Source organism: Salminus brasiliensis, chromosome 12, assembly GCF_030463535.1.
Source record: "Salminus brasiliensis chromosome 12, fSalBra1.hap2, whole genome shotgun sequence".
NCBI classification, from domain to species: Eukaryota; Metazoa; Chordata; class Actinopteri; order Characiformes; family Bryconidae; genus Salminus; species Salminus brasiliensis.
This window is the reverse complement of record NC_132889.1, coordinates 24,221,660-24,247,928: the sequence shown is the minus strand read 5'-3', so window position 1 is coordinate 24,247,928 and position 26,269 is coordinate 24,221,660. Positions and strand designations below refer to the sequence as shown.

The following is a 26,269-nucleotide window of genomic DNA, read 5'->3' as shown; positions in this document are numbered from 1 at the left end:
TTTGCTGTGTTTGCACTCCTGAAATCAACAGAGAAGGACACACACATGCACACACATTCATGGGGTGGTCTCTATTGCTGTCAGACAACACAAGTTCAAATACTTAGATATTACTTCACTTTCATATATTTACCTTCCTGCAGCACTGACACTTTCTCTGTCATCTACTTTGGGATGGACTTTCTTTCTCCGCTTCTGTTTTATACAAATTATATTATGTATCATTTATAAAGAATATTAATGCAATATTTGTCTGAAGACTTTATTAGTTGGTCTCTTCTTGCAAATATTTCTATTAATTATCTTTGTAATCATTTTGTTTTTATTAGGAAAGGTATACTTACCCACTTCCAAAACCATGGGCAGCAGGAAATATCAACAGCAGCAGTAACCTGGGTGAGCTCAGGGTTTGCTGTGTTAGTGTTCCTGAAATCAACAAAGGAGGACACACATGCAAACATACTGTCATGTGCTGGTCTTTTTTTATACGGCTTACACAAGCTCACAGACTCAAATATATTGCTTCAGTTTCATAGGTGCACACACAAGACTTAAGACTTAAGGTCATAACCTGACCCCTTTAGAACAGGGGTGCTCAATCCTGGTTCTGAAGATCTCCCAGCCTGCAGTGTTCAGCCCAACCCTAATCTAACACACCTGGCCAGAGCAAGACAGACTTTCAGGAGCACCTGAAGTAACACTTTAGCAACCACATAGCAACACCTTAGTAACCAGCACCAATAGACTAGCAACACCTTAGCAACCACATAGCAACACCTTAGCTACTGACTCCTACACCATAACAACATTTTAGCAACCACCTAGCAACATCTTAGCAACCACTTAACAACACGTCAGCAATTGACTCCTATGCCACAGTAACACTTTAGCAATCAACTAGCAACAAATAAGCAACCAACACCTATACCATACAACAAAATCAATAGAATAGCAACACCTTAGCAACCACATAGCAACAGCTTAGCAACCAACACCTATACCATACAACACTTTAGCAACCGCCTAACAACACTTTAGTAACCAAAATGTATAGAATAGCAACACCTTAGCAACCAACACCTATCTTATACAACATCTTACTAACCGCCTAACAATGCCTTAGTAACCTAAATCTATAGAATAGCAACACCTTAGCAACTACATAGCAACAGCTTAGCAACCAACACCTATACAACACAACACTTTAGCAACCGCCTAACAACACCTTAGTAACCAAAATCTATAGAATAGCAACACCTCAGCAACCAACACCTATTCCATACAACATCTTACTAACCGCCTAACAACGCCTTAGTAACCTAAAACTATAGCATAGCAACACCTTAGCAACTACATAGCAATAGCTTAGCAACCAACACCTATACCACACAACACTTTAGCAACCGCCTAACAATACCTTAGTAACCAAAATCGAATAGAATTAGAATTAGAGTCAGGTGCGTGTGTGATATTAACTCTCCAAGGTAATAACTAAATCTCCTGCTCTAAACCTGCTGTCTACATTCTGCCACTGCACCACCCATAGTGGACAGATTTAATGTTGGGTTTTTAGGTATGAACACTCATCATCCCTACACGTCCACTGAAATATGACCCAAATGTAAACACTATATTTACCTTCCTGCTGCATCCACTGCATCATCTACAGGATGCACTTTCTTCTTCTAAAGAAAAAGACAGTGTTTTGTGTTAGATAACATTCATTTTATACCATTTATAAATATATAAATAAATAAATAATATTCTTTCATTATAATATTTTGCTATTAATTCATTGTCCCCAAAAGTTAGTTCCAAAAGTTTACCTCAAGACTTACCTGCTTGAAACACCATGGAAAACAAGGCATGGTGTTTTTAAGGTTGCTGCAAATCTTAATAATCACAATAATCCTTTTTTTAAATCTATCTCGAAGCTAAAACTGCAGCAGTCGAAGAGAGCACGTGGACTCCCCTACACTACTGTCCCGAACGCTGTGTTTGTGATGTTGGAGGGACGCTATTGATGCGTCATAATAGAAATGATACAGAGCAGTTAGTTCCGGCCACGCGAGCTGATTGGCTGAGAAGCGTTCACCGTTCAAACACCGTATCACTCTGCTGAACGCGATTAAACCAGTCAGTAATATAACTGCCCTAAACAACATAACACAAGAATAGCCTCAAATACAAATAAAAGAAGTCAAGAAAAACACGGACACACTAACAAAAAACAAACGCACAAAAAATAATGTGAGCAGGAAATGGAGTTTAATTGTTAATTAATTATTTAAAGGGGCTGGAATAGGAAATGCAGGGGTCTCTTTTATACGAGCAGATCGTCTTTGGAAAAATACGCTCTAAAAAAGTGATTATTATTTGACTAGTCATATTTTACCATGATACGTTTCCTGTGTGCAGTTTCTGATCTATACAAATAGTTTTAGAGAGCTACAATTTGTTTGTTTTTTGACTTTTAAAAATAAGTGTGATCGATAACACTTGATTGATTCAGTGTCAATCAATAGTAACATATCACTAGTCAAACTTACACTAAGAAAATAAAAATATTTGCTCCTGTTTTTTTGCATATTCTTATCCATATTCATTTAATATAGATTATTAGAAAACATACTAATGTATTTAATATAAAGACGACTAAACACACAACCTTCTTAGAAGTGGCTGGCCTACCAAACTTTTACCAAGAGGGCATTGATGTATCATCCAGAAGGTCACAGAATAACATAGAACAATATTGAAATAACTGCAGGCCTCCCTTGCCTCTGTCAAGATCAGTGTACATGATTCCACAATAAAAAAGACACTGATCAAAAATGACATCCATTGGAGAGTTGTAAGGTGCAAACCACTGCTGGTAAAAAAAAACAAAAAAACCTTCTAGACAACCCCCAAGATGTTTGAAAAAATACTCTTCGGACCGATGAGTCAAATGTATTCTGAAGATATGGCATTCACCCATAAGAACATCATACCAAACATGTTGCTGGTAGTGTGATGGTCTGGGGCTGTTTTGCCTCTGCAGGTCCTGGACAACTTTTGGTTGTTGATGGAACCATAATTTCTTCTATCTATCAGAAAATCCTGAAGGAGAATATACTTATATTTTAAGTTTGTAATCTAAAGCTCAAGTGCAGCGGGGTTAGGCAGCAGGACAATGATCCGAAGTACACAAACAGGTCTACTTCTATTCCTCTACAGCAAGGTAAAAGAATCATTACAAGTAATCGCAAGTAAATATTTGACTGCAGCTGTTACTACCAAAAGTGCAACAACCAGTTATTAGGTTTATTAGTTATGAGTTACAGCTTCTACTATCACGTGTGGTAGTATAAGCCAAAATGATGGGAAGAGTCATAGACTTATCCTTATTTGACTTATTCACAAAAATGTGTAAAGAAAAAAAGCAGAGAAAGCTGCTTACTTTCTTGTGTGATTTATTCAACACGCAGAAATACAATCATCACTTTGTTGCTCATGAGGTCAGAAAGTGCAGAACTGGCTGAAATGATTACTGCAGCAGAAAGTAGCAGGACAATTGTTCAGTTAACACAGATAAGTAACAAACCAAATGCTGTATTACTGAGCACAGAGTAATCCATTCTTAAACATGCTAATGGGCTAACTGAGGATATGTACATGTCTCTTACTGTATATAATCTATCTCTTACACCAAAAACAGTGTAACATTCTCACATCTTAAAAATATTTCTCTTCAATTTACAAAATAAAACATTGCACATTAAGACATGAATTTAGTTAATTAACAACCCCTCCTCTCAAAACCACAACATAAATATGTCTGTCAATCAATCGGCTGGCAGGTTTCTGATTTTAAAAATATTGCTGCGTATTGCCAAACAACTTTATCTAGCAAAAACTCCAAAATGAGCACCTACATTTGCATCCAGACTCCAAAGGCGCCAATAATTAGTTAACTTACAAAACTGATCTGTAATGATTTTTGTCTGTTAGCTTACTTGCTAATCTAGGTTAAACTCCAGTCGTAAGGGGCCAGCTTGATGAGTTGTTCTATTGGAATATACCAAATTCATTTCCAAATTGTAACCAATTGAAAACACACAGCTGCATTGCTGTGGCCCTACAGGACAAGAGTGGTGCCATCTTTTACATGTAGTGCTCATTGTGGACAAAAAGCTGACCAAAGAAACACACATGCAAAACCTACACTCTCAAAAGGAGTGCTTACACATTTTGGATCATCACTAATGTATCTTTGCCTGTGTAGTTTTGATAGTTATTCTTCAAAAGAGCATGAAGTGCACTAAGACGCGCGTGTTGTAGTGGTGGATATCAAACAGATATCGTAAGTTCAGTCTTTGGGGACTTTGAAGCCGTCCTTCTCTTTCCGGATGCTCCTCATGGTCTCAATTGGGTCACTCGTCCCTGCATGGTCCTGCACTGACTTTTCTCTGCAGCAAAATCAAGTGATAATTTCAATACAATAACAATGAAGAATAGGACATAAGTGCATCTAAATCTAAAGATTAAACTCCAGATTTTGGATTTATTCAGTGTCCATTGTCCAAAAAAAGTGTTTACTCATTTTGGCCAAAATAAAATGTACAGCCTGTTTTGTCATTTTTGTAAAACTCCCAAAACAAACTTGCTACTTTGCTTGTACTGTCTATTTCACTGCTGGGTATATACAGTTGGGTCCTTAAGTCTTTTCTAATTTAATTCAAATAATATTAATTGTTTATATTAAAACATATTAGATTATATAGAATTAGCATAACAAATGAATGTGAAAAGGTCATATCTAATAACTTTTTGAAGCTTGAAGGTTGCCTGAATATCAGCATCAATGTACGAGAGAAGACTTGGAAGAGAGAAGACAAAATAATCGACATGGTAATGTCACCAATTTGGTACAATTTGAATATTTATTTAGAAATCTGCATCTGAAAAAAATTCTTCTAATATTTGAGGGATTTTTTTATTTGAATTTTTTAAAATGTAAAAAAAAACCTGAGAACCTGTGAAAATCTGTTGTTTAATCCCAAATTCAAATTATAACAAACACTTTTGGACCCCACTGTAGCTCACATTTGTGTATTCAATCAGTGTGTTTTAAATAATATTCTGAATCTTATTGAAATAAATCAGCTTGAATTAAATAGTGGTGAAATGTGAAATTTCATGAAGCACTGAATCATTTCCTAAAGAATCACAATTGATCTTTCCTATTTAACTGTACCTACAGTAGACAAAGTGAGGAGCACTCCGCATTAAATGTGAGTGGACTGATATTTTAATACCTCACTCTCATGAACGGGTTGAATGTGAACTCATCTGCCACGGTTGAAGGAATGGTAGGCTCACCGTTGTCATAGGTCTCCTAATTAATAAAACAAGGGTTCAGATAAATGAGTTTAGAGTGTAAATAATAGAAATGTAACATGCTAAAGTACCTTAGCCCAAGCCAGCTTTTTTCTGATGGCCTCATTATCAGGTTCGACGTGGCGTGCAAATTTCAGATTGTTGATGGTGTATTCATGACCGCAGTACACACGCTGAAACACAAGCAGACCATTCGATCACACTGCTTACACCTTTATTATAAGTCTTATGTTACATAGACAATATTATAAGTATAACAGTACTGCCTGACTAGAAAGCTGAATGTTCGTTACTCAACTTTAAATGGCTTGACAACACCAGATAAAAACAGTCATAGATAGCAGTTGGGTTTCATGCAATTCATACAAGGAATAAAAATAATATGTGAATAAAATGCTGTTTCCTGTACTCATATGTAGTCATATGACAGTCATATGATTTCAAGTGTGCACAAACATGAAGAAATGATTACCGTTTCTGGAGGAAGTCGCCCTAGAATATCTATTAGGGCTTTGTACATCTCTTCAGCAGTACCTTCAAAGAACTTCCCACAGCCTGCCACAAATAGGGTGTCACCTACACACAAAAAGCAAAGAAAATGAATTGTAATAACTAGTGGTGTAAATGATCAACAGATTGATTTGGTTTTTGAGTCACAGATCGGATCATTTTTTTGGATCAGCAAAAAGGAAAGTGCTTCCCACTCACACTCACACAGTGATGTTGCTGCAGATTGCTGGCTGTGCACAATATGTTGCCTTATACCCCAAATGGGGGACCCATTACACCACTAGTAATAATACACAAGAAAAACTACTAAAGAAAGTAATTACTTTTCCAACACAGACATGTAGTTACATTCATTACATAAAAGGGCCCACAGCAGCTTCCCTTGTATTTTATTTACTTCTGTGATGTTTTCAGTGTGGTTTTATGTACAACTTTTTTTTCTTCTTTCTTTATCCCTTAAAATGAAACAGGCTTTTTTTTTACTCTGCCTTTAAGACTGATATATGCATAACACACTTTTAACACTGTTTTTAGACTGCATCAGTGTCTTATACATGCATATTAAGGGACACAGTATTTTACAACATACTAAATTTGCTCCAGCCATATGCACATCTGTAATTATACTATTATAATGTCCCCTCAATTTAGATATATTTTCTTTATTGACTAATGAAGCATTCCCTCTTATGTCATATAATATATAATACCTGTAAATACAGCAGGGGGTTCTGAGCTGTTTTCTTTTGTCACAAAGTAGCAGATGTGTCCAGTGGTGTGACATGGTGTAAACAAGCACTTTACATTCAGGGAGCCCACCTTAACACACAGCAGGAATATAGATATTAGTTACTACTGAACTTATAATATTCAAGATAATACCAAAGCCATATGAGTAACAAATAATGAATATAAAATAGATGAATTACATATGCAATCAGATATGTAATTACATTTTAATAGCAGAGCAGAACAAAAGTTATTTTTAGACTTTTAACATTTGAGGATTAAATTTAGAAGTGCCGGGGCGAATTCCCACTTTTGCAGTATTTACAATTCCAGTGACACCATGCATCCATAATTTAAGCTGAATGTTTCTGTAATTAATTGCATTTGCTGAATATGTAATGTACTATTTACATAAGTAATTAAATGTGTAATAATTATGTATGTCAACAAAATAAATAACATCTGACTTCTTAAGCTATTTAAAAATCAGATGTACCATGAGTGCATGCCTACTTGGCTCTGTAAGTCCTAACCTCCAGCAAATCACTGCGTCACTATTACCAAAATAGCTACAAAAACTGGTTCAGGACATCCAGAAGAAAAAAAGTAGGATCCATGAAAACCAAATGACCTACTTTAAAAGTGTTGTAGTGGGTCACTTTTTTAGTCAAAGCTCCGACCCTGTCATCGCCTCCGTATACCGTCAGTCCTGGAACCAACTTCACTAGTTTCTCATTGCCACCAGCATGATCCCTGTTGAAAAAGCCCAAACACATCAAATCACTACCTCAAGATTCTTTGGATTTGCACAGACGGCACAGCTGAGTTGGGACATCGTCCTCGTGCAGTACGCTCTTTAAAGATATACAGCAAAGGTCTCCTGATCATCAATAAATCAAAGCCTGTCTCACCAGTGATGATGTGTGGTCAGGACAGTTTTGAGCTTCACACCATGCTTCTTCACTGCTTCCACAACCTAGCAGCACAAGAAAATGACACTTCCAAAGGAAACATATTAAATAAATATACTAAGCCTTTGATAGAGACAAGAAACTGATGTACCTTATTGGGGTCAACTGGGTCGACGATGGCAGCTTCTTTTGTATCCTCGTCAATGAGGAGGTACATATAGTTATCAGTGAGGGCGGGCAGTAGCTCTATCTTCATGTTGGACTGCTGAACAAGAGAGGACTTCCTCACAACCGAATGACAGAAGGCTGATTGGATTTTAGTGGGAGCTGAAAAAAAAAATACACAGACTCAACTGTAATGACATCATAACCTGCATTTCTACACACACACACACACACACACACACACACACACATATATATATATATATATGGCCTACCAAGCATTCCTAAGCTGACAGAGCATGGTGTGGCCTAGGGGTCATGTAGTGTGACTGCTGTGTTTGCAGGCTATCTGATAAGCTGTGGGGCTATGTGATTAAGTTGTGAATTTTCGTCTTCTCTTTATTTTGCAACCTGGCCAATGTGACAACGTCCCCAAAGGCGACTCGTCTCCATAAAGTAATCACTGATGATGTTAAGCAGTGAACGAGGAAGTACTCACTCGATTTAGCACTTTGTACAACACACCGCCCAAAGCAAAACGTGCTAACGCTGTGCTACTGCAGCTGAAACAAGACCCTTTCAAAGCAGTAAAATCACAAAACTGCCGTCTCCAAGTTTATTAAAAAGATAGTTAAAGTTAACGCCAAGGCTACGTTTACAGCCCCCAGAGCTAAATGTAAAATGCCTGCTGTAAGCGCCCTCGCTGTGGGACAGTTTGGGACAACTCCTCTTCAGTTCCACCAAAACAGTGGCCACATAAGCCGAAGAGAGTCATGTCATCGTCGACGGGCGAAAACAGCTGCCTCACTTAGTTATTCTGTGCCTCTAGAAATGCAAATAACTTAATATGAGGCTTGTAGAGACGTACCGAATTTATAAGTTGCAGCTCCAAAAACACCGAGAGTGCAGGCACTCGCTACCAGTGACCTGAATAACATAGCAACACCTCCGCTGCGCGCAGAACTGCAACAGAATACGGAGGAAGTGGACGGTTCGGTTTGACACATAGCCCGGCCCACTTTTAGGGTTCTAACCCCCACTTTGACCAATCAGAGACGGGGGAGTGTCTTGCGTAATCGATGCTGTCATGGTCGTGTTGACACCGCTCCGTTCCAAACGGTTCATCTGTTCCCTCGCTCACTGTGCCCTACATAGAAAAGTTCGCTACTATCCAGTGCAACAAGATTTCGGACACTTCGAAGCAATAATAATAATAATAATAATAATAATAATAAAAACAGCAAATGAAATGAACAGGCGAGCAAAACTTTACTTTACTTCCAAGAAATTAATCATACATGGTTTTAGATCACATGGACAATGTATGCCTCTTAAGGTTTTTTAAAATGTCATCCTTTTTAAGATATAATCTCAGCATTGACTTGCCTTTTTATTATTAAAATCTCCAACCCATATGTGTATTCACGCGTACTGTTTTGTGCCTGATTTTAGTCAGTTCTCGTCCTTAATCTTGAGGCAAATCCATAACGTGACCTATTCACGGAATCTAGTTCAGGATAGAGAATTGGAACACCGCTATAAACTGGCGGAAACAGTATGGTGAATCTCAGATGGCTCCCTTCTGCCTATTTAGTGCACTACATAAGGCAAGAAATTAGTTTTAAACCCAGACCGTGCACTAAATGTTTGATAAAGTGTAAGGTACAATTCGGCTGAATCGGAAATTATTACCTGTTTTACCCATAATCTGCGATTTAAAGTGCTGAAATCATTATTCTTTGACCCACCTAGGACACTACATAGGGAGTAGAGAGGCATTTGAGATTGAACCTAAATGATGCGTGTGTCTAAGAAGTCGCTATACTGGACAGTGTAGTCCGGCAGTCTGTCGGGTAGTTTTAACCGATTGGCCTTACTTTTAAAATAAATGTCTTCCGATTTCTGTCGTAGGTGCTAAAACGCCAGTCATCAGTTTAAGCAGAATTAAGCACAACGTCCGGAAGTATTTTTTTATTCGGAGCTAGTCGGGGCTTTTTTCCGAGTTCCGTAGTCAGGGCTGTTTGGATGAAAGGTCGTTACACTTTGCTCGGGACTCACGAGTGTTAGTTCAACATGTCCACGAGAACCGTAGCGCGTTTTTGGGAATGGGGAAGAAAGATCATCTGCGTGGGGAGGAACTACGCGGACCACGCTAAAGAGCTGCGGAACGCCGTGCCCAGCGAACCCGTGCTGTTCCTCAAACCGCCGTCAGCCTACGTGAAAGAGGGGTCGCCGATTCTGGTGCCTCGCTACTGCACCAACCTCCACCACGAAGTTGAGCTGGGGGTGGTGGTCGGGAAAGCGGGCACGGCCATCCCCCAGAGCTCGGCGATGGAGCACGTCGCCGGGTATGCCCTGTGCCTGGACATGACGGCCCGGGACGTCCAGGACGAGTGCAAGTCCAAAGGTCTGCCCTGGACCCTGGCTAAGGCTTTTAACACGTCGTGTCCGGTCAGCGAGTTCATCCCCAAGGAAAGCATTCCCGACCCGGCTAACGTCACGCTGTGGCTCAAAGTGAACGACGTGCTGAAGCAGAAAGGCAGCACCTCGCAGATGATTTTCTCCGTCCCCTACCTCATCAGCTACATCAGCGAGGTCATATCTCTGGAAGAAGGGGACCTGATCCTCACCGGGACACCCAAAGGAGTCTCAGCCGTGCAGGAGCACGACGAGCTGCAGGCTGGCATAGACGGACTAGTCACCATGACTTTCAAAATCGGCAAAACCTGGTGACGCCCAGGAGTGAAGCCTGGACCAACACCAGCTTGATAAACAGACGTGAATTGCGAAATCGATCACCTCAGGGTTGACCCAGCACATGGCTGCAGTGTGTGTGTTTGTGTGTCTGGATTTTAATTAAATGGTTTTAACTGAAGCAGGGGGCTTTGTTTGGATTTCTAGCAGTTAACGCAAATAATCATGACTGAAGCGATGCTACAACTTGCCCTCCATTACCATATAAAAAATGTATAGTATTATTATTATTATTAGTTTAAATGTATATTATTACCATGCGGTGAAACACCGCCCCCTGGCGACCAACCGTATGGTTCTCCAGAATACCGTGTTTTCATTATAAGACTCTTAACGAATATATTTATAGTTTATGAATCGATGCATATTTTTGTCAGGAATATGTTTATTAAAGGCTAAGATATATAAAAAGCCCTCAAATATTATACACAAGGTACAGCTGGCAATGTTAGGCTTTCAGTGGTTTCTTTCCATTTTTATTTGTTTGGGGCAGAATGTGTGACAGCAAACATATTTAACAGAAAACAAATAAGAATGTAAAGAAAGTTTTATTCATGAGGGTTTTCTGAAATCCATAGGGTCAAAATGAGACACACAGGGCCAAAAATATACATAACACACTTAACATTTGAGGAATGTCCTTTAGGAATTTGCACCTTGACCAGACACATTTGTCAGCCATCAACATGCGCTGGTTGGATATTTGACCGCCCTTGAAATTAGTTTGTTTCCTGGAATGGACAGGACTTTTCAGGACAGTCCACATATTTTCAATAGGGTTAAGTTCAGGACTTTGTGAAGGCCAAAAGCTTAATGCTAGCCTGCTTAATCCATTTTAGAAGCACCTTTGATGTGTGTTTGGGGTCAGTGGCCCTCTGTAACACCCAGCAATGTCCAGCTTTCAACCATCTAGCAGATGACTTGATGAGATTATGCAAAAAAAATGCTGAGGTAGTTCACAGGTAGCAACAGTTGGTACAGTGTTGAAGGCCTCACCTTTACTCCTACAAACCTAGCTCTTGTCATTGTGGCCAAACCACTCAGTCTTTGTCTCATCTGACCATAAACGTTCCTCTCTGTCCATGTGGTGAGCTGCAATTTTGAAGGTGTCAATTTTGGAGCAGGGGTTTTTGTCTGGACTTCTGCATCTCAGTCCATGAAGATGTAAAACTTGCCTGACTGTAGACACTCACATTGGTGTTCCTGTGGCTTCCAATTCATGGCAGGGCTGTGGCTTGGTGGTTCTTGAGTTGTTCCTGGCCATCTGAACCAATTTCCTCTCAGCTTCTTCCAAACCTTAGCAAAATGGCTGCACCTTTCAATAACTTGTACTTACATACAACTGTTTGAACAGATGATCGTGGAATCTGTAGTTGAACGCACATTTCCAGACTCTTTACCATGAGTAAACTGCACAATGCAAACTGCTGGACGGACATATTTTATAGGTTTGTTTACAGTGCTAATAATCTCATTAGTATATATGGCTAAAGCTGAAAAGCAATGCCATGGTTATTATGGTATTGTGTGACATATTATGCACATAATATGTCAAATGACCAAAAGCCTAGTTATCTTTTTTTATTTGACAAAATATACAGATTTTCATTAATCCAGGTTCACGTACAGACAAGCTAAAACTGGTTCCCTAAAGGAGGAAAACTAAGCCAATATTCAGTGAAGGATACACTTTGTAAAAAAAGTTCAAAGTTTACTCATGACCAATTTGCCTACAGTCTGTTGGAATCATTGTGAAAGTGTAATGGTCCACAAGAGGGCAGTGCAACTCAGTGTCATGTTGACAGGGATCAGTTCAGGGATACAAGGCATGACTTCTTTTTAATAGCTTTTTTGAATAATCCACTGATTTACAAGCATTTCAAAGTGAAGCCAGGTTTTTAGACTCATATAACTCATATAGCTAAAATTTGTGTTAGTTCCAGTTCCCTTAAGACTTTTGTTGCCCTTTTGGCCTCAGCTGTTTCTGCTTCATACATGGTTTTGTCCCAATCCTTAATTTAAACCATGGGCGTTAGCTGCGAGAATCGCTTCAGGAATCCTATACTGTGTTTTATTCCTATTGTTTGAAGGAATGAGTCAGTGAAAAATGTCATTTACACAATTGTCCTCTTTCCCCAAACACAGCTGATGAGCCAGGAGATGTTTGTGGCCTGAAGTTTGCTTGTTTAGTTTTGCACATCAAATATGTTTTGGCTGATGGACTACATTGGGGGTAAATAGGGACAGTTGTGTAAATGTAAATTTCTTGCCAAACATTCCTGTAAAGACTCATATCATGAAATTATCCTTGATTATTACAAAGATAAACACTGTTTCAAACCCTAATGTTCATTCTCACGCTGCAAAAACATAAACAAAATTAACTAAGGTTTAAATAATAAAAAATAATAAAGTTTAAATACTAAATTAGGCTGCTCAATATATAATTTTAGAATTGTTACAGCAAGGTTACAATACGCAATAGTCATAACATAAGATAAGATAAGATAAGATAATCCTTTATTAGTCCCACAGTGGGGAAATTCACAGTGTTACAGCATAGCATAGCATAGCAAGACACTCAGATGCAAAACGTAGATAAATGGTCATATCGCAGGACGTTGGCTGACTTGTGCAATTTCAAATATTGTTTGATACAAAAGGATGGATCAACTCAGCATAGTTTATTTTACTCCAGTCTATGTTCATTATTATTATTATTATTATTATTATTATTATTATTATTATATTACGACAAGTTGGATTGCTGACTTCTGTGAAATCTGGTGTAAATTCATGTATTATTTAATATTGCAAAATATATTGCAGAAAAACAAATATGGAAATTTTTCCCCCAATATCAAATAGCCCTACTTAATTTTCTGGACTTCGGAATGGCTGATTTCTAATTGTTCTGAAACCTTTTAAATCTCTTCCCAGACTCATAGTCATGATGGGACCCCTCACTTTAACAATCAAGAGCAAACCAAACAGATGTCTGAGGTTTAAAGAAGTCAGGCTTCTCCAAAATCCCCTCTAATGATGTTCTAATCATCTGCGGCAGATGTGCTGCACCTGATTCTAATTTGAGGTATTTTAGGTATTGTAATAAATATGGGGCCGGCCTAAAAATTGCATTTCTAGGAATTACATTATTGTGCAATATATCCTTAATAGACATTCCTTCAGTTTTATGTGTTTAGTTAGATTACCTCCATCTGTCTGACAAAAACCTTGTGTGTTTGACAGATTGTTCTTTACATCATGGTACATGGACCAATAGAAAAGCTCCAAAAAGAATTGAAATAAAATGTATGACACTGACTTCCATTAAAAGTTGGTAAAAGCTTTTTTCCTAATGAAATTGTGGAGATACAAGGTTTTTGCATGACAGCAATGAAATAAACCTTGTAGCCAAGTCTTTCACCTGCACTGCTTTTTGAACATGGCACAATACAAGGTAGTCAATCCAAGGGTCATTCTGATGGATAACTTCATTATAATGGTCACATAAACATGTCCTCTGTAAAACCTAAGCATTCTATCTTTCGATATGTCTGAAAGTCACTATCGTGAGTGTCTGGCCTGTGTTTCCCTTGTACTGTAAATTAGACTTGTGTTGCTTCCTCTCATGGTGTATTTTTTCACCCGGGCCTGTTGCACATCTGCTCTTGGTTCAGTTACACTTCTCCTCTCAGCCTCTCTGTCTCCAGGACCCATCAAGCCATCGCTGGCTGTATGTCAGTGGTGCTGCTTGTAATCCGATGCACCATGTTCGTTCTTCTGCAGCTCCCAAGTGTGCCAGGATTCACCAAGCGTTCAGGACAGCTTCCTTTGAGGAATCTTTATTTGACCAATCTCGGCCTCCTCTGCAGTCACTCTCATTGATGTTTCTTAACTGTGGGTGTCGTTTTCACATTCAGCCTAAATTGAACTGTACAGTTAGGATCCATCTAGGATAGAGTTGCTCGGGATTAGGTTTGGGAGTAGTAGGGTATTATTTCATTGTGCTGTGTTTTATTCTGATAGGTGTTGTTTCCCACTAAGGCAGTGAAACTGAGGGTTTAATGGTAGAGTTGCAGTTGAGAGGCATTTGTAGGATTAAGCAATGATAATGGAAACCTTACTCATACTTATCTCATCGTCTTTTGCCCATCCGCTTCACTGAGAGTACACAATATCTGAAGAAAGGGTATTTAACGATGTGTAACATGTCTGTAATAAAGATGTGTTGGGGGCCCTGAATTGTGAAGTGGACTTAGGCGCTGCTACTATGATCAGAAGTTCGACTCTTGGGTCATGCTGCTTGACATCAGCAGCCGGAGTCTGAGAGAGCATAATTGGCCTTGCTCTCTAAGGGGTGGGTTGATGGCACTTCCTCCCCACATCACTCCTGGTGTCATGTTGGTCAGCACAGGTGTCTGTTAGCTGTTGTATCAGAGCTGGGGAGCTGCACTTTCTGGCTGGCTTAACATGTGTGTTGGGGGAGACATGTGCTAGTCTTCACTCTCCTAGTGTTGGGGGCTTTGCTAACAATAGGGGGATTGGGTATTTGGTTCCTCTTCGGTTTACTATTGTAAATATATTGTTTATATATTAGCTAGACTGTAGGAGTCTACTGCAGTGCAACAAGTCATGTCTTTTTTTGGGAGTATGAACCACGGCCATGGAGCTGGGACGAGGAGGCGAACTCAGGAGACTTTGGGCAGGGGTTCTGGGCAGCCAAGCCCCCCCACCTGTGGCTGAAGTGAGATGTTGTTTGACACAAAGGTGAGTGGAAGGTGTAGATGGGGCTGAGGAGGGGGAGTTGAGTCGTGGACCGTCTATCAAAATAAAGTTACGTCATAACTTCACTAGTTATTAAAGGTATCTGTATAGTATCAGTATTTGGATTTGTCCTAGAAGTGGGTGTGCTCTGTGCCTGGACTGGATGGACTGGATGGAGTGACGGCTCTGCTGGGAAGTGGGAGGGGGTTCAAAGCAAAATGCTGGAACTAAAATTATATTTCAGTCAATAAAGATGTGCAGAATAGCATTTTTGGTGAGTTCTTTTGTGGGTTTTCAGGGCAGTTTGTATAGAAATATGGTTTTAGTTTGGAAGTGAGTCAGGTCAGACTGCTCTCTGGCTGCTTTAACTAACCACTGACAGTCAGCAGCTTCCAAATAGTTCAGTGAAACACCCTCTCTTAGATTTTGCCTGATCTGGTGGCCATGTGGATCTATGCGATAGATAGCTCTGTCAGTATATTTACTGATGTGTTGGGAAGCCGATCAAGCAGAATGACGGAAAACAGACAAAAAAGGTACTTCACAGCCCTGAGGAGGTCATCTCCTTCGTGGAGTGGGTTTTAAACAAGTCAGTTAACAGATAATAAAGAAGTAGAGTGTATTATCATAGTTATATCACTAATATTCACTATTCTATATTTAGGTCATGGTGACAGGTGTGGCCTTTAGGTTAGCGAAGTGGGCTTGGGTTCAATCCCCTGAAACTGGGGGGGAGTGAAGAAACAGTGCTTTCTCCTCCCTCGATATCCATGGCTGAGGTGCCCTTGTACAAGGCATCTAACCTCCTATTACCCTCTGGGTGTTAAGGAGGTTGGGGTGTGTGTTTTTACTTTCCCACACACTCTGTGTGTGTGTTCTTACTTTCCTAGTTAACTAGTGCATAAGTGCGTCTGTGTGTTGAGTGCAATGGTGATAAAAGCATGTTTCATTGTTCCTAAAGAGGGTATGCATTACCAAAGAACCAGTGGTCCATGGACATCAATGTGTAGCCAGGAACGTCCAGCTAACTGAGGCTCAAGTCATACCCCCTTAAGCAAATAAAACCCCAAGTCTGAGAGCATGGTCTTAGGACTGTTTTCAGGCACATTTAGTAGACTGTTTTATCCAGGTTTGCTAGCTTTACCTTTTCATCCAACGTAGCATGTCAACCACCTGTTTTCAGAGTGTGGCATCACCAAATAGTGAGCTCTCACAAGTTTTGGTGCCTGGATTCTAGTCGTTTCTATGAATTGCATCAATCTATTTGTTTCACACCTAACACTAACATTCCCACTGAGTCAGTCTTTTTGCCACTAAGTGGGCTTGATTCCCACCACCTTTGATGTCACGTGCATACTCTATAGTCATTACTGAATAATAAATGTTAGAGATGCAAACATTGTGAGACAACACAATGAGATTTTGCAACACTTTTCAACCACCACTGAAAGGAATCTTTTAAAGCCTGGATTTTCAGAAGACAAACATTTGGCTCTTGCACAAGATCTGGATTGCTGTGTGACTGTGTGGGACTGTCAACACCAATCAAACTCAGAGACTTAGACATGAAAGAACTGATCAGCCATTTGGCCAACACTGTGTGTGGTGCTTTCATTTAGCTTATAAATGACAGAATTATGTCAAGTGATCCATGGTTTAGAAAGCTGATCCAAAGTACAACTTCAAGCAGGTTATAGAATACTTCATCCACCCTCCCCCTTTCTGTTATTTATCCTTTCAACCCTCTTTTTATTTTTTTTTCCACCTGGTCAGGGTCACAGTGGGTCATGCAAGACAGGAACATAGAATACCCCCTGGACAGGGAGCCAGTCCATCACAAGGTACCACACTCACATCTAGGGGGACAGTTACGCATAGCTAATTCACGTGCCTGTGGGAGGTGGGAGGAAAGCAAAATACCCAGAGGAAACCCATGTGGCCACAAGAAGACCTCTGGCCCCTGTAGTTGGAGCAGCGCACACTCTGACTATGACATATTTTTGTCATAAACACTAGGGACACACAGGTATCCACCGTAGTTAGGATGTCATAGCTGGTGGGTTTCAAGTAGGCCTCAATAGCCAGTATGACCAAATAATCCTCTTTTAGTTCAACTTACAATTTAGGCCTACCTAAACCCGCCCGGCAATGACATCCTAACTACGACTGTTATGTATATCCATCACTGTGGAATTTCTTCTCTGATATCAGATCCAGCATCTTCTACTGATTTCGGCCTAACACTCATACCCTGTGATATCAATATGCCAGCTCTAATTATGGTATTTGATTTGAGTAAAATGCTTTTGAGACATTCTTTAAGAGTCTCTCACAACCTCATACAGGCTCTCTGATATCAGCCTTGATTAAAGATCCTTCCACATGTGGCTATGATTAACATGTGGGGAAGTGAATTTGTCAGGAGCATTAATGACAGGCAGTCATATGAAGCCATGGTACAGATAATGAAAGATTCCAGACAGAAATGATGAAGGTGTTGGGAGGAGCTGGACATGCAGAGTTGTGGAATGTAATTAGGACTATTTCACCTAATCATGGTGACCAAGAAATTTGTGCTTTCGTAAATAAGAGTGGTAAAAGATCTCCAGCTGGGAGTAGAATTATTTAGCATACCAAGATACCCAGCATGTGCAACGGTATATAGATGCCTCCTCAGAGATTGTATGCCCTTTGTTGAAGCAACGGCCTCTTTCTTCCGGAAAGAGTTTGCACTAGATGTTAGGATTTGATTGGAATGTGCCACAGAGGAATTGCTGAGGTCAGGTGCTGATGTTGGATGGTTAGTTCTGGATCAGAATCGCCACTCCAGCTCATCCCAAAGATATTGGATGGAGTTGAAGTCACATTATACTGCTTTATTTACAGTGGATTACTGTTAGCATGGCTTTATTTATTTACTTGTTCTATGTCTTGAGCCAGTCATATCTTAAGCCTGAGATTTTCCAGAAAATACAATGAGCTCTTCCATTTATTGGCTTGGTGAGGAAGAGCATCTTTTACACAGTAATCCCTCAAATCAAGCTTTCCCTCTAGCAGATCCCTCAGTTTTCCCTGATTAGTCTGCCATATGCCTACGGAGCCATCCCCATCTCCCCCCAGCAGGCTCAGTACTCCCTCCATCTGTAACAGAACACATCTTGGAGCCATTTTTATAAGGGCAAGAATCCCACAGCGAGAGGAACTAATGGCATGCATTAAATTGTGGGCACCATTCCCTGTGAACAGGAAAATAGGATAAGCTGGATAATTTGTCTAATCAAGGCCTAAGCGCCCCTAAAGTTAAGCTTATAGTAGTTGATTAAGCCTAGTCCTGGACTGTATGTTTCTTTTTGTGGAGAATCTTCATTCAAAATGCCTTGTAGTGTGGTTCCAGAGTAGTGTAAACCATATTTTTGGCTATATCATCAGGAGATTCCTGAAGTTTGTTGCCAAAGCCAAGAAAGCATTACTGCCCCTTCTTTTCTTTCTTTCTCTGTGAGTCGAATTGCCGCCCATGTACCTGGACTGCTAACCTACTGATTTGGATATTTTGAATTTGAGGTTTCTGTGCCATATAGAGCTACTTGACCTCTTTCCATTTAGAAAAACTTCACCTTCCACCTACACTCTTAAAATAAAGTGCTACAAAGGGTTCTTTGAGTTATGCTGTACAAATCACACACACACACACGCAAAGATTTGCAAAAGTGCAAGATTTCAGGAATCACCAAATAAGTTAAAAGGAAAAACTAAGTTGACATTCCTGGAATACTACATTCCATAGGTCATACAGACAAAGTTACAAGCATTAAAACCTTTTGTTGTAAAAAAATACTTTACATACACAATGACCTACATGTCTGCAGCTCAATAACATCACTTAAATAAACCACAAGCGCCATGTACAACAACATCAAACAAACTAATAAGCAGCACAAGCGTTCAACTGAAAGATCATTTTCTAAATAATAGTCATAATAAAAACGTCAGATGCATACCTATGAATTGTATATCTGTCCAAGCTAGGGCCACATATAAAAGTGGCTCAGATCTGACTCGAAAATTACAGATTTGTGCAGATCTCAGATCTTAGTCACATTAAAGCAAAATCTTATTTACTCCTTTAACCTGGTAATGTGAACATAACCAGAGTTACACGGTAATTCTTTCTCACTTGTAGCTCAGAAATTGAAATTCTGTCAAATTAAGGATATGTCAGCTTTTAAGTAATGATGAATTTTGGTTTGGAAGTACAATGAAAATAATGCTGTTTTATCCCCGTAAAGAGCATATTGCCAAACTTCTTTTACCAAAGAATAGCCTCACCAGTTCTTACAGAAGTCCCTGTAGTTACTGAGTAATACACCTTAGTGTGTAATAAGCCTTTCTGCATTAAGGGGTTAACTTGAAAACACTAAATACTAAACTTTAGTATAACCTAGTCTAGTACTGTTTTTAAGCAAAAGCTTTGTTTACAGTGTAGAAATCAAATGTTTATATGTCTATATTGTGCTCAGCTATAACTAAACAATCTGTATTTAGAGGTGGGGTTTAGTAAAATGTGCACCATTATTGCTTTGTGTCATTTTGAATGTACATTATATATTTTTAGATACTTCAGAAACTGTAATTCAGCTAAATAAAAAAACGGTGTCAGTGTCCAAAACGTTATGGAACCAACTATAGATACAGCTTTGTACACAGTTGTGTGGTCTGTTTTATTGTTGTTATTTTTGAAAATGTGCAGATGTTCCTGGAGTAAATTCTTAAAAGGCTTCAGCAACAGCATTTACTGTAAGGCTGTGTGTCCAAGTAACATGGATGCTTACAAGATGCTCCAAGGGAAATTCATTGGGCAGGGTCGTCAAACATGGAAAATCCAAGGCATAATCGCCTGTCCTCCTCTTCTTCCGCTCCAAACTCACTCCATCCATATTCATGGTTTCCTACCCCTGCTATTGATTTAGTCATCTGTCTCTGACTGATATATAGATAACAGGACACGTATGCAACAGCCTTTTACATGTGGTGAAATAACGCAGATTCTGTCATTACAGGCAAATGTAGAAAAGAGGGAGTTTCCGCTTCCAAAGTGGTAACATCAAAGCTTCCTTAATGAATAACTAAGTGGAGATGTCAAAAAGAGAGCAAGTGTAGGATGAATGCAAATCAACCACCAAATAATTCTTGTCTTGGTTGCGCATTCTAGGGAAAAAAAAGTCTGTAACTGGTACAGAACCTTTAAATTATGCGGAGGTTTTTTAAACCTTTAAAAAGGTTCGCCACATGCTTGATTAACAAAAATGCTTCTTTGAAGATTTCATTGGACGAGATACCCCAAAGAACCATTTTAAGCCCCTTTATTTCCTCCTTACTCTTGCTTATATGGATATAACCCCATATATCATACTGTTTTATTTGGCAGTTATTGATTGGATCGATTCACTGTGGATGCTGGATAGATTGTGTACATCGGCTTTTGCAGATGACAGCAAAATGACTGCAGATGTCAATTGTGCTTCCCAGACCACTTGGAAGAAAAAAGGTCCCACTTTATATTAGTTGTCTCTAATAACTATGTATTCACACATTCACAGTCTATGCAATAACAATGTAACTATAAGTAAGGTATTTGCTGTTATGAATGCATTAAAGTCATACAGCGTATGTCAATACACATGCAATTGTAAGTCAAAACTGATGTTGATACACAAGAGCATTTCAATAGCTGAACAGGGAAATTGGCAATTCAAAGAAATACTATTACCTTCATGTTATTATATATAATGAACACATGCATAATCAAGTTAGAGGGGAAATTCTGTTATAGGTATTGAGATACAGCCAAAACTAGTCGATACACACATGTATTGCTAAAAGCTGCACTGCTGCAATTCATTTGTCACAGAAATTACATTAGTAGTTACATTGTCATCACAGGACTTGTTTATGTGTAATTACACAGGTATTATAGGGATTTACATACTTGTAAACAGGACAAAAATGTAGGAAAGAATAAATTAAGAATCCCCTTAATGCACTCTAACGGCATCTGCAGTGTTGATTACCACAGAGCAATGACTTCCGTTCTATAGAAATGAAGGCAAAATTGTCTGGCATGTTGTTAAATTTGCAACCAGAGTCTGTGCGGTAGAGACCAGAGGTGGAGCCAAACTCGCCTACTCATTTCGTAGACCCGCCCCCTTCTTCCAGATCAAGCTTCTCTCAGACCACCTTCACTGAGCTTTCCCCCCTGGATTCCCAATTTGTCTTGTAACAGTAAAAGTGAAGCTCATATAAGTTTGACTACAACTCAGCTACAGTTTATTTCTATGGGTTCCATGTCGGCCCCACACATGGATGCCCACCAAGGAGAAGATTAAACATCCTGGAACCAGGAAGGATTAAACATGGGCCCATCTGGGCTGTACACTGCATGTGGTGCCTCGATGGGACCCATGTGAGATTAAGGTGGTTGGTAAAAATTCAGCTACTCCATGCAATAAACAGTAATGATGCAGGACCAGCAATGCAGATCCTCCAGATAATCTCTGAAAGCCAAGGCTGTCAATCACTTAATTCCTAAGTGTAACCCAGCCTTCTTACAATATAGCAGAATAATAGCAGATGTCTAGATGCCTAGACCACTGGGACAGAGCATTTCCAAAACCACTGGCCTTGTGATGTGTTCCCAGTGTGCAGTGTGGTCAGTACCTACCAAAAGTGCTTCAAGGAAGGACAACTAGGTAAACCAGCGAAAGAGCCATGGCCACCCAAAGCTCACTTACACTTATTGAGGCCCTACCTCACAGCTTAAAGAACTTCCCGTTCCACATAGCACTGGACACCTTCAGGTCTAGCGGAGTGCACGCCTTAACGGTTTAGAGCTGTTTTGGTGACAAGAGGGAGGCCAAATTGCTATGCCAAAGTTGGACAGCAGCCAGAATTTCCACAACTGGCCAATGTATTGTAAATACATATGTGGGTTAATGGGTTTTTATAGAACTTTTTTTATGTATTCGGCACCTGCCCGCTCTCGATCTCCAGCAGTTGCCATGACCCGCCTATTGATCACTGGCTCCACCCAATCACCTGCGCTCACATCTGGACTTTATTTTACTTTTCCGCTTGTTAGTTTACAATCTATTATTCTCTGCCTACTTTTATGTCATTTTGGTCCTGGGCTAAGTCTGGCTCTGAGCCTGTCAACGCCTGTTTGGATTAATTTGTGTGTGTTGCTCTCCAAGCTGTATTCACTAAAGCTCCACTTCACTTGCGTCCAGTCTCATTGACCCTCACAGCTATACGTTACAGAGGCAGCAGATAGAGAAAGGGTTGGAGTATCTCTTTGTTCTCATGTTCTCATTCCCAGAAAACATGCCTATGTGGGGCCTGTATGGGTAACAAAAAAAGTTTTGTCCACAGTTTCCAATGTCGGCCCCACATATGGATGCCCACCAGGGAGAGGATTAAACATCCTGGAACCATGAAGGATTAAACATGGACCCATCTGGGTTGTACACTGCGAATGAGGCCTAGATGGGACACATGTGAGATTAAGGTGGTCTGTAACAATGGGGCCCTATTTAGGAGGCCCAACTGGGTCCCAGTTACAAAACAGTTACATGTACAAACCCTCTCAGAGCCTATGCCCACCTGGAACCCTGCTAGCCCATGTTGGACCCATGTGAGCCCCACATGAGCATGTTGGCTGGGTTATTTGGTGCTCCACATCACCATCAACAAACATTTGTGGAAACAGATGATGCCTTTTAGAGATGCTGCATGTGCTTTTGTTCAGTACAAATAACAAAGAAATACACACAAACACACATATACATACATGCACAGACAGACCGAGAGAAAGAGAGAGGAACAGGGACGGAGGGAAATGGAGAAAAATGTGGCACAGTAACAGAACATGGGGGGAAAAAAGCAGTGCTTTTGGAGCAGGCGGACATGTTTTATAATTAGAGGCCTGTGCACATTGCACACATGGTATCAGTAAGTTGGAGGAGAGAAGGCGGGGGGCTTGGTAGGGACAGAGGGAGATGCTCACTCGTAAATGGCCTCCATCGGCTCTGTAATTCAGCCTGAGGCTGCCACTGGGTTTCCCCCTATCCTCCATACTTCTCCATGTGTTCTCAGATGCAGGGCCAGATTTTAGTCTGTGTACAGACAGGACACTGCGAGGGAGAAGGAACACAACCTAACACATTTGAACCGTTTTTGCTAAATAATTAGAAATGTATTTGAGCAATGTTAATGACATTAATGCCTCAAATAATCTGCTACAAATAGGGAAGGTAATCTCTATTTGTGCTTATTCAGCTGAACATGATGGGAGTTCTGACCCCACAGGCTTTAAGAATACTGTTCCATAGTTTAGCATAGTTGAATAATGAGAGTTCGGTACATGGAAGTGACATAAGGTGAACCTCAAACACTGTTGTCTCCTACCTTCCAAAATCCAGGATAAGCCAAAACAGAGCTGCAAAACAGGCCACATTCCAAAACTCTTAAACTGTTACTTAACTGTCTTGTCTAATTTCAATTAAGCCCCCAGCTAGACCTAGTCAATGCTGGTGATATGGTTAAACATGATGGCCACTTCAGGAGAATAAGGTGTTGTTGATACTTGTAACTGGAGAACATCCACATCATCAGCAGATTGCTTTGTGAGCCAGGCCTTGTGACCACAGATTTTCTTGTGCCAGTGTCCACAAAAGAGGAGCTCAAGTGGCTTTTGCCATCTTTTCTGTCCAACGTCTTGTCCCTGGAAAACTAACTATACTACCTCAGCTGGCTATCAAACTGGAGCTAAATACACAACACAATAGAAAGCACCAGCTTATCATTTTCTGTCCAGGAGGACTCAAGAAAATCAAACTAGAGATATTAGCAGGTGCTGGGCTAAAAGCTTACTCGAATGCAATGTCTTCAGCTAGCTAAACAATATCTGGTAAGAAACATAATTCATTTTTTTGTTACTGTGTTAAAACTATGCTTATGGTTTGTGGCTTCTGTGAACTGTTGTGGTGACATACACCAGCCAATAAAAGCAGAGCTTATAATTCTTTCCCATTAGCCCACCATAAAAAAGGCAAAACAGCGTGTTTCTGTCTAAGGTGAGATAACAAGGTTGTAAATAATACTGTGAAACTGCATCTGGGCAATTTTTAACCTAATCAGTGTTACATACTTTTTCATTTCTATAAATTTTTTTAAAACTTATATTTATACAACCTATAACTAGTGTAAACTAGTTGTTATCGGTGCTAAAATGTTTAGTAAAAGTAATCAAACATAGTTAATAATTATACACAATTATGTACTGTTATGTACTTTCAACCTTTATACATATAAAAAAAGTATCAGTATCATCAAGATAAACATTATAAGACAATAGAAAATGAGACCATGTCAAACACTGGCACATTTATTAGCTAATATAGCAAATACTATGGCATCATTACAGTTTTCAGTTCATATTGGAAAGTATAGACATTGTCATTGTTTGTATTGGATGGTTCAGATGTAACACTGTGGTAAAACTAACTCTACCATGTGGAGGCTGTATTTTAGCCTTCACAGTTACTAACTGCTGTCAAAAGCAGACATGAAAAGCCATTTTCTACTTGAGAAAGTCCATGTTACAATTAACCCAATGTTAGTTTGCATCCCACTCTCCCCTATATTGCTGCTTTTGGAACATAAACATGAATCTTTAAGAGGGTAACTTCATAGTAAAAATGTTGTTGACTTTAATATAATATATTAATTATATAATAACAGATTTATATTAGTCCATTCATTACAAAATGCTCACACAATGTAAAGAGTTGTTTGTTATTTGTGTGAATAAAACAAACAAACAAAAAACAACAATAAAAAACAACAACAAGCATCTATATGTTCATTGAATACAAATTTAAAATGTTAAAGGACATAAGTGTCACATGAATTTGTCTTTTTTTAATCACTCAGTTTCAAACATTTCCACCAGTAGAAAATACTGAAAATACTTTGGTAGGCAGCTTGTAGACATAATTAGACTTGCTGGAATCTCGCGTCCTTTTACACACAGTAGCAAATGTTCATAAAACAATGTACAGACCCATTTACTCTAATGTTCCAACTTACCCAGACATTTCTACTGTTGTGTGGTCAACACTAAGTCTGGTTGCATCATCCACAAATATGCATTGACCAAATGCTGTCAAAGATTAAAAATGTAGCTTCTGAATATCTGAGAAGTTACTGTGGACTTTAATTAAAGACCATGTTATTGTGCTATTTCCTTGTGTAGCTTTTAACCCTACAAAAATGATGTCATCATGTAATAATAGTGGTTTTACCATGGATTTATGAAACTCAACTGAAACGAAGAATTCTCATGCAATACTAGCTTATCATAGCAGTAGATAAACATATTTACATTCAAATTTTAAATATACAGTACAAGGGAACCTGTCTAGCTCCAGAAGTCAAAAGTTACTACTGTCATACACAGTATGCTATACATTTCACAATATTCTCTCTTATGTACTTTATGTACAGATTGTTAAGCCTTTTACATAGCGTACATAGGCTAACTTGGTCCTGCAGTTAAAAGGCCCCGTCCACACGTAGGTATTTTTAAGAATGTTGATTTTTCCTTTGCATTGTGGCCTGAAATATGCTTAAACGTCACTGTTTTTAGCTCTGTTTTGGCCATTATGCTGCTTCTTTGATTTCTGTATGGACAGATAGATTGGACTAAGAGAAAAAACAACATTATTAGAAATATCCAGATATGTGTAAACAGGGCCTTACTTTGACTTACTCCATTTCAGAGTGTGTAAAAAGCCATATCTCTCCACTTGGCAGCTAATTTGACAACATCCCTGGGCACTTAATTCCAGTCATAGACCAGTCTTCTGTTTACCTGATTGGAAACAGACCTATAAACCTGAAATTGAAAGCCAAGCTATGTCTATTTTTGTACATATTTACATACAATATCAAGGTTTCTTCTCATATCCATGTGCATCTCTTTAAGGCCAAGCTTT

The 26,269-nt window shown here is 39.4% G+C and overlaps 2 protein-coding genes across 3 annotated transcripts; one reads left to right on the top strand and one right to left on the bottom strand.

Annotated features, from left to right (window-relative positions):
• Positions 1 to 3,438: 3,438 nt before the first annotated feature.
• On the bottom strand, positions 3,439 to 10,391 carry hagh (hydroxyacylglutathione hydrolase). Of its 2 annotated transcripts, none has more exons than XM_072693796.1 (9): positions 10,272 to 10,391; positions 7,684 to 7,859; positions 7,533 to 7,597; positions 7,257 to 7,374; positions 6,603 to 6,711; positions 5,855 to 5,958; positions 5,454 to 5,555; positions 5,301 to 5,380; positions 3,439 to 4,451 (listed from the first exon to the last, which is right to left on the bottom strand). In XM_072693796.1, exons 2-9 carry the CDS (start codon positions 7,786 to 7,788, stop codon positions 4,352 to 4,354), a joined length of 783 nt encoding a protein of 260 aa, XP_072549897.1. In that variant the 5' UTR covers positions 7,789 to 7,859; positions 10,272 to 10,391; the 3' UTR covers positions 3,439 to 4,351. The 2 variants fall into 2 exon arrangements, with proteins under 2 accessions (XP_072549897.1, XP_072549896.1); XM_072693795.1 differs by lacking the exon at positions 10,272 to 10,391 and adding an exon at positions 8,566 to 8,775.
• Positions 9,517 to 10,572, top strand: fahd1 (fumarylacetoacetate hydrolase domain containing 1). Its single transcript, XM_072693797.1, has one exon. It carries the CDS (start codon positions 9,771 to 9,773, stop codon positions 10,428 to 10,430), a length of 660 nt encoding a protein of 219 aa, XP_072549898.1. The 5' UTR covers positions 9,517 to 9,770; the 3' UTR covers positions 10,431 to 10,572.
• The last annotated feature ends 15,697 nt before the right edge of the window (positions 10,573 to 26,269 follow it).

Excerpts from the sequence above, each read along its gene's own strand:
- hagh (XM_072693795.1), bottom strand. The coding sequence starts at position 8,704 with ATGTGTCAAACCGAACCGTCCACTTCCTCCGTATTCTGTTGCAGTTCT. Across the intron at positions 7,860-8,565 it reads AGCTGCAACTTATAAATTCG|CTCCCACTAAAATCCAATCA; the intron begins GTACGTCTCTAC and ends TTTTTTTTTCAG. Across the intron at positions 7,375-7,532 it reads CTGACCACACATCATCACTG|GGATCATGCTGGTGGCAATG; the intron begins GTGAGACAGGCT and ends CTTTTTCAACAG.
- fahd1 (XM_072693797.1), top strand. The coding sequence starts at position 9,771 with ATGTCCACGAGAACCGTAGCGCGTTTTTGGGAATGGGGAAGAAAGATC.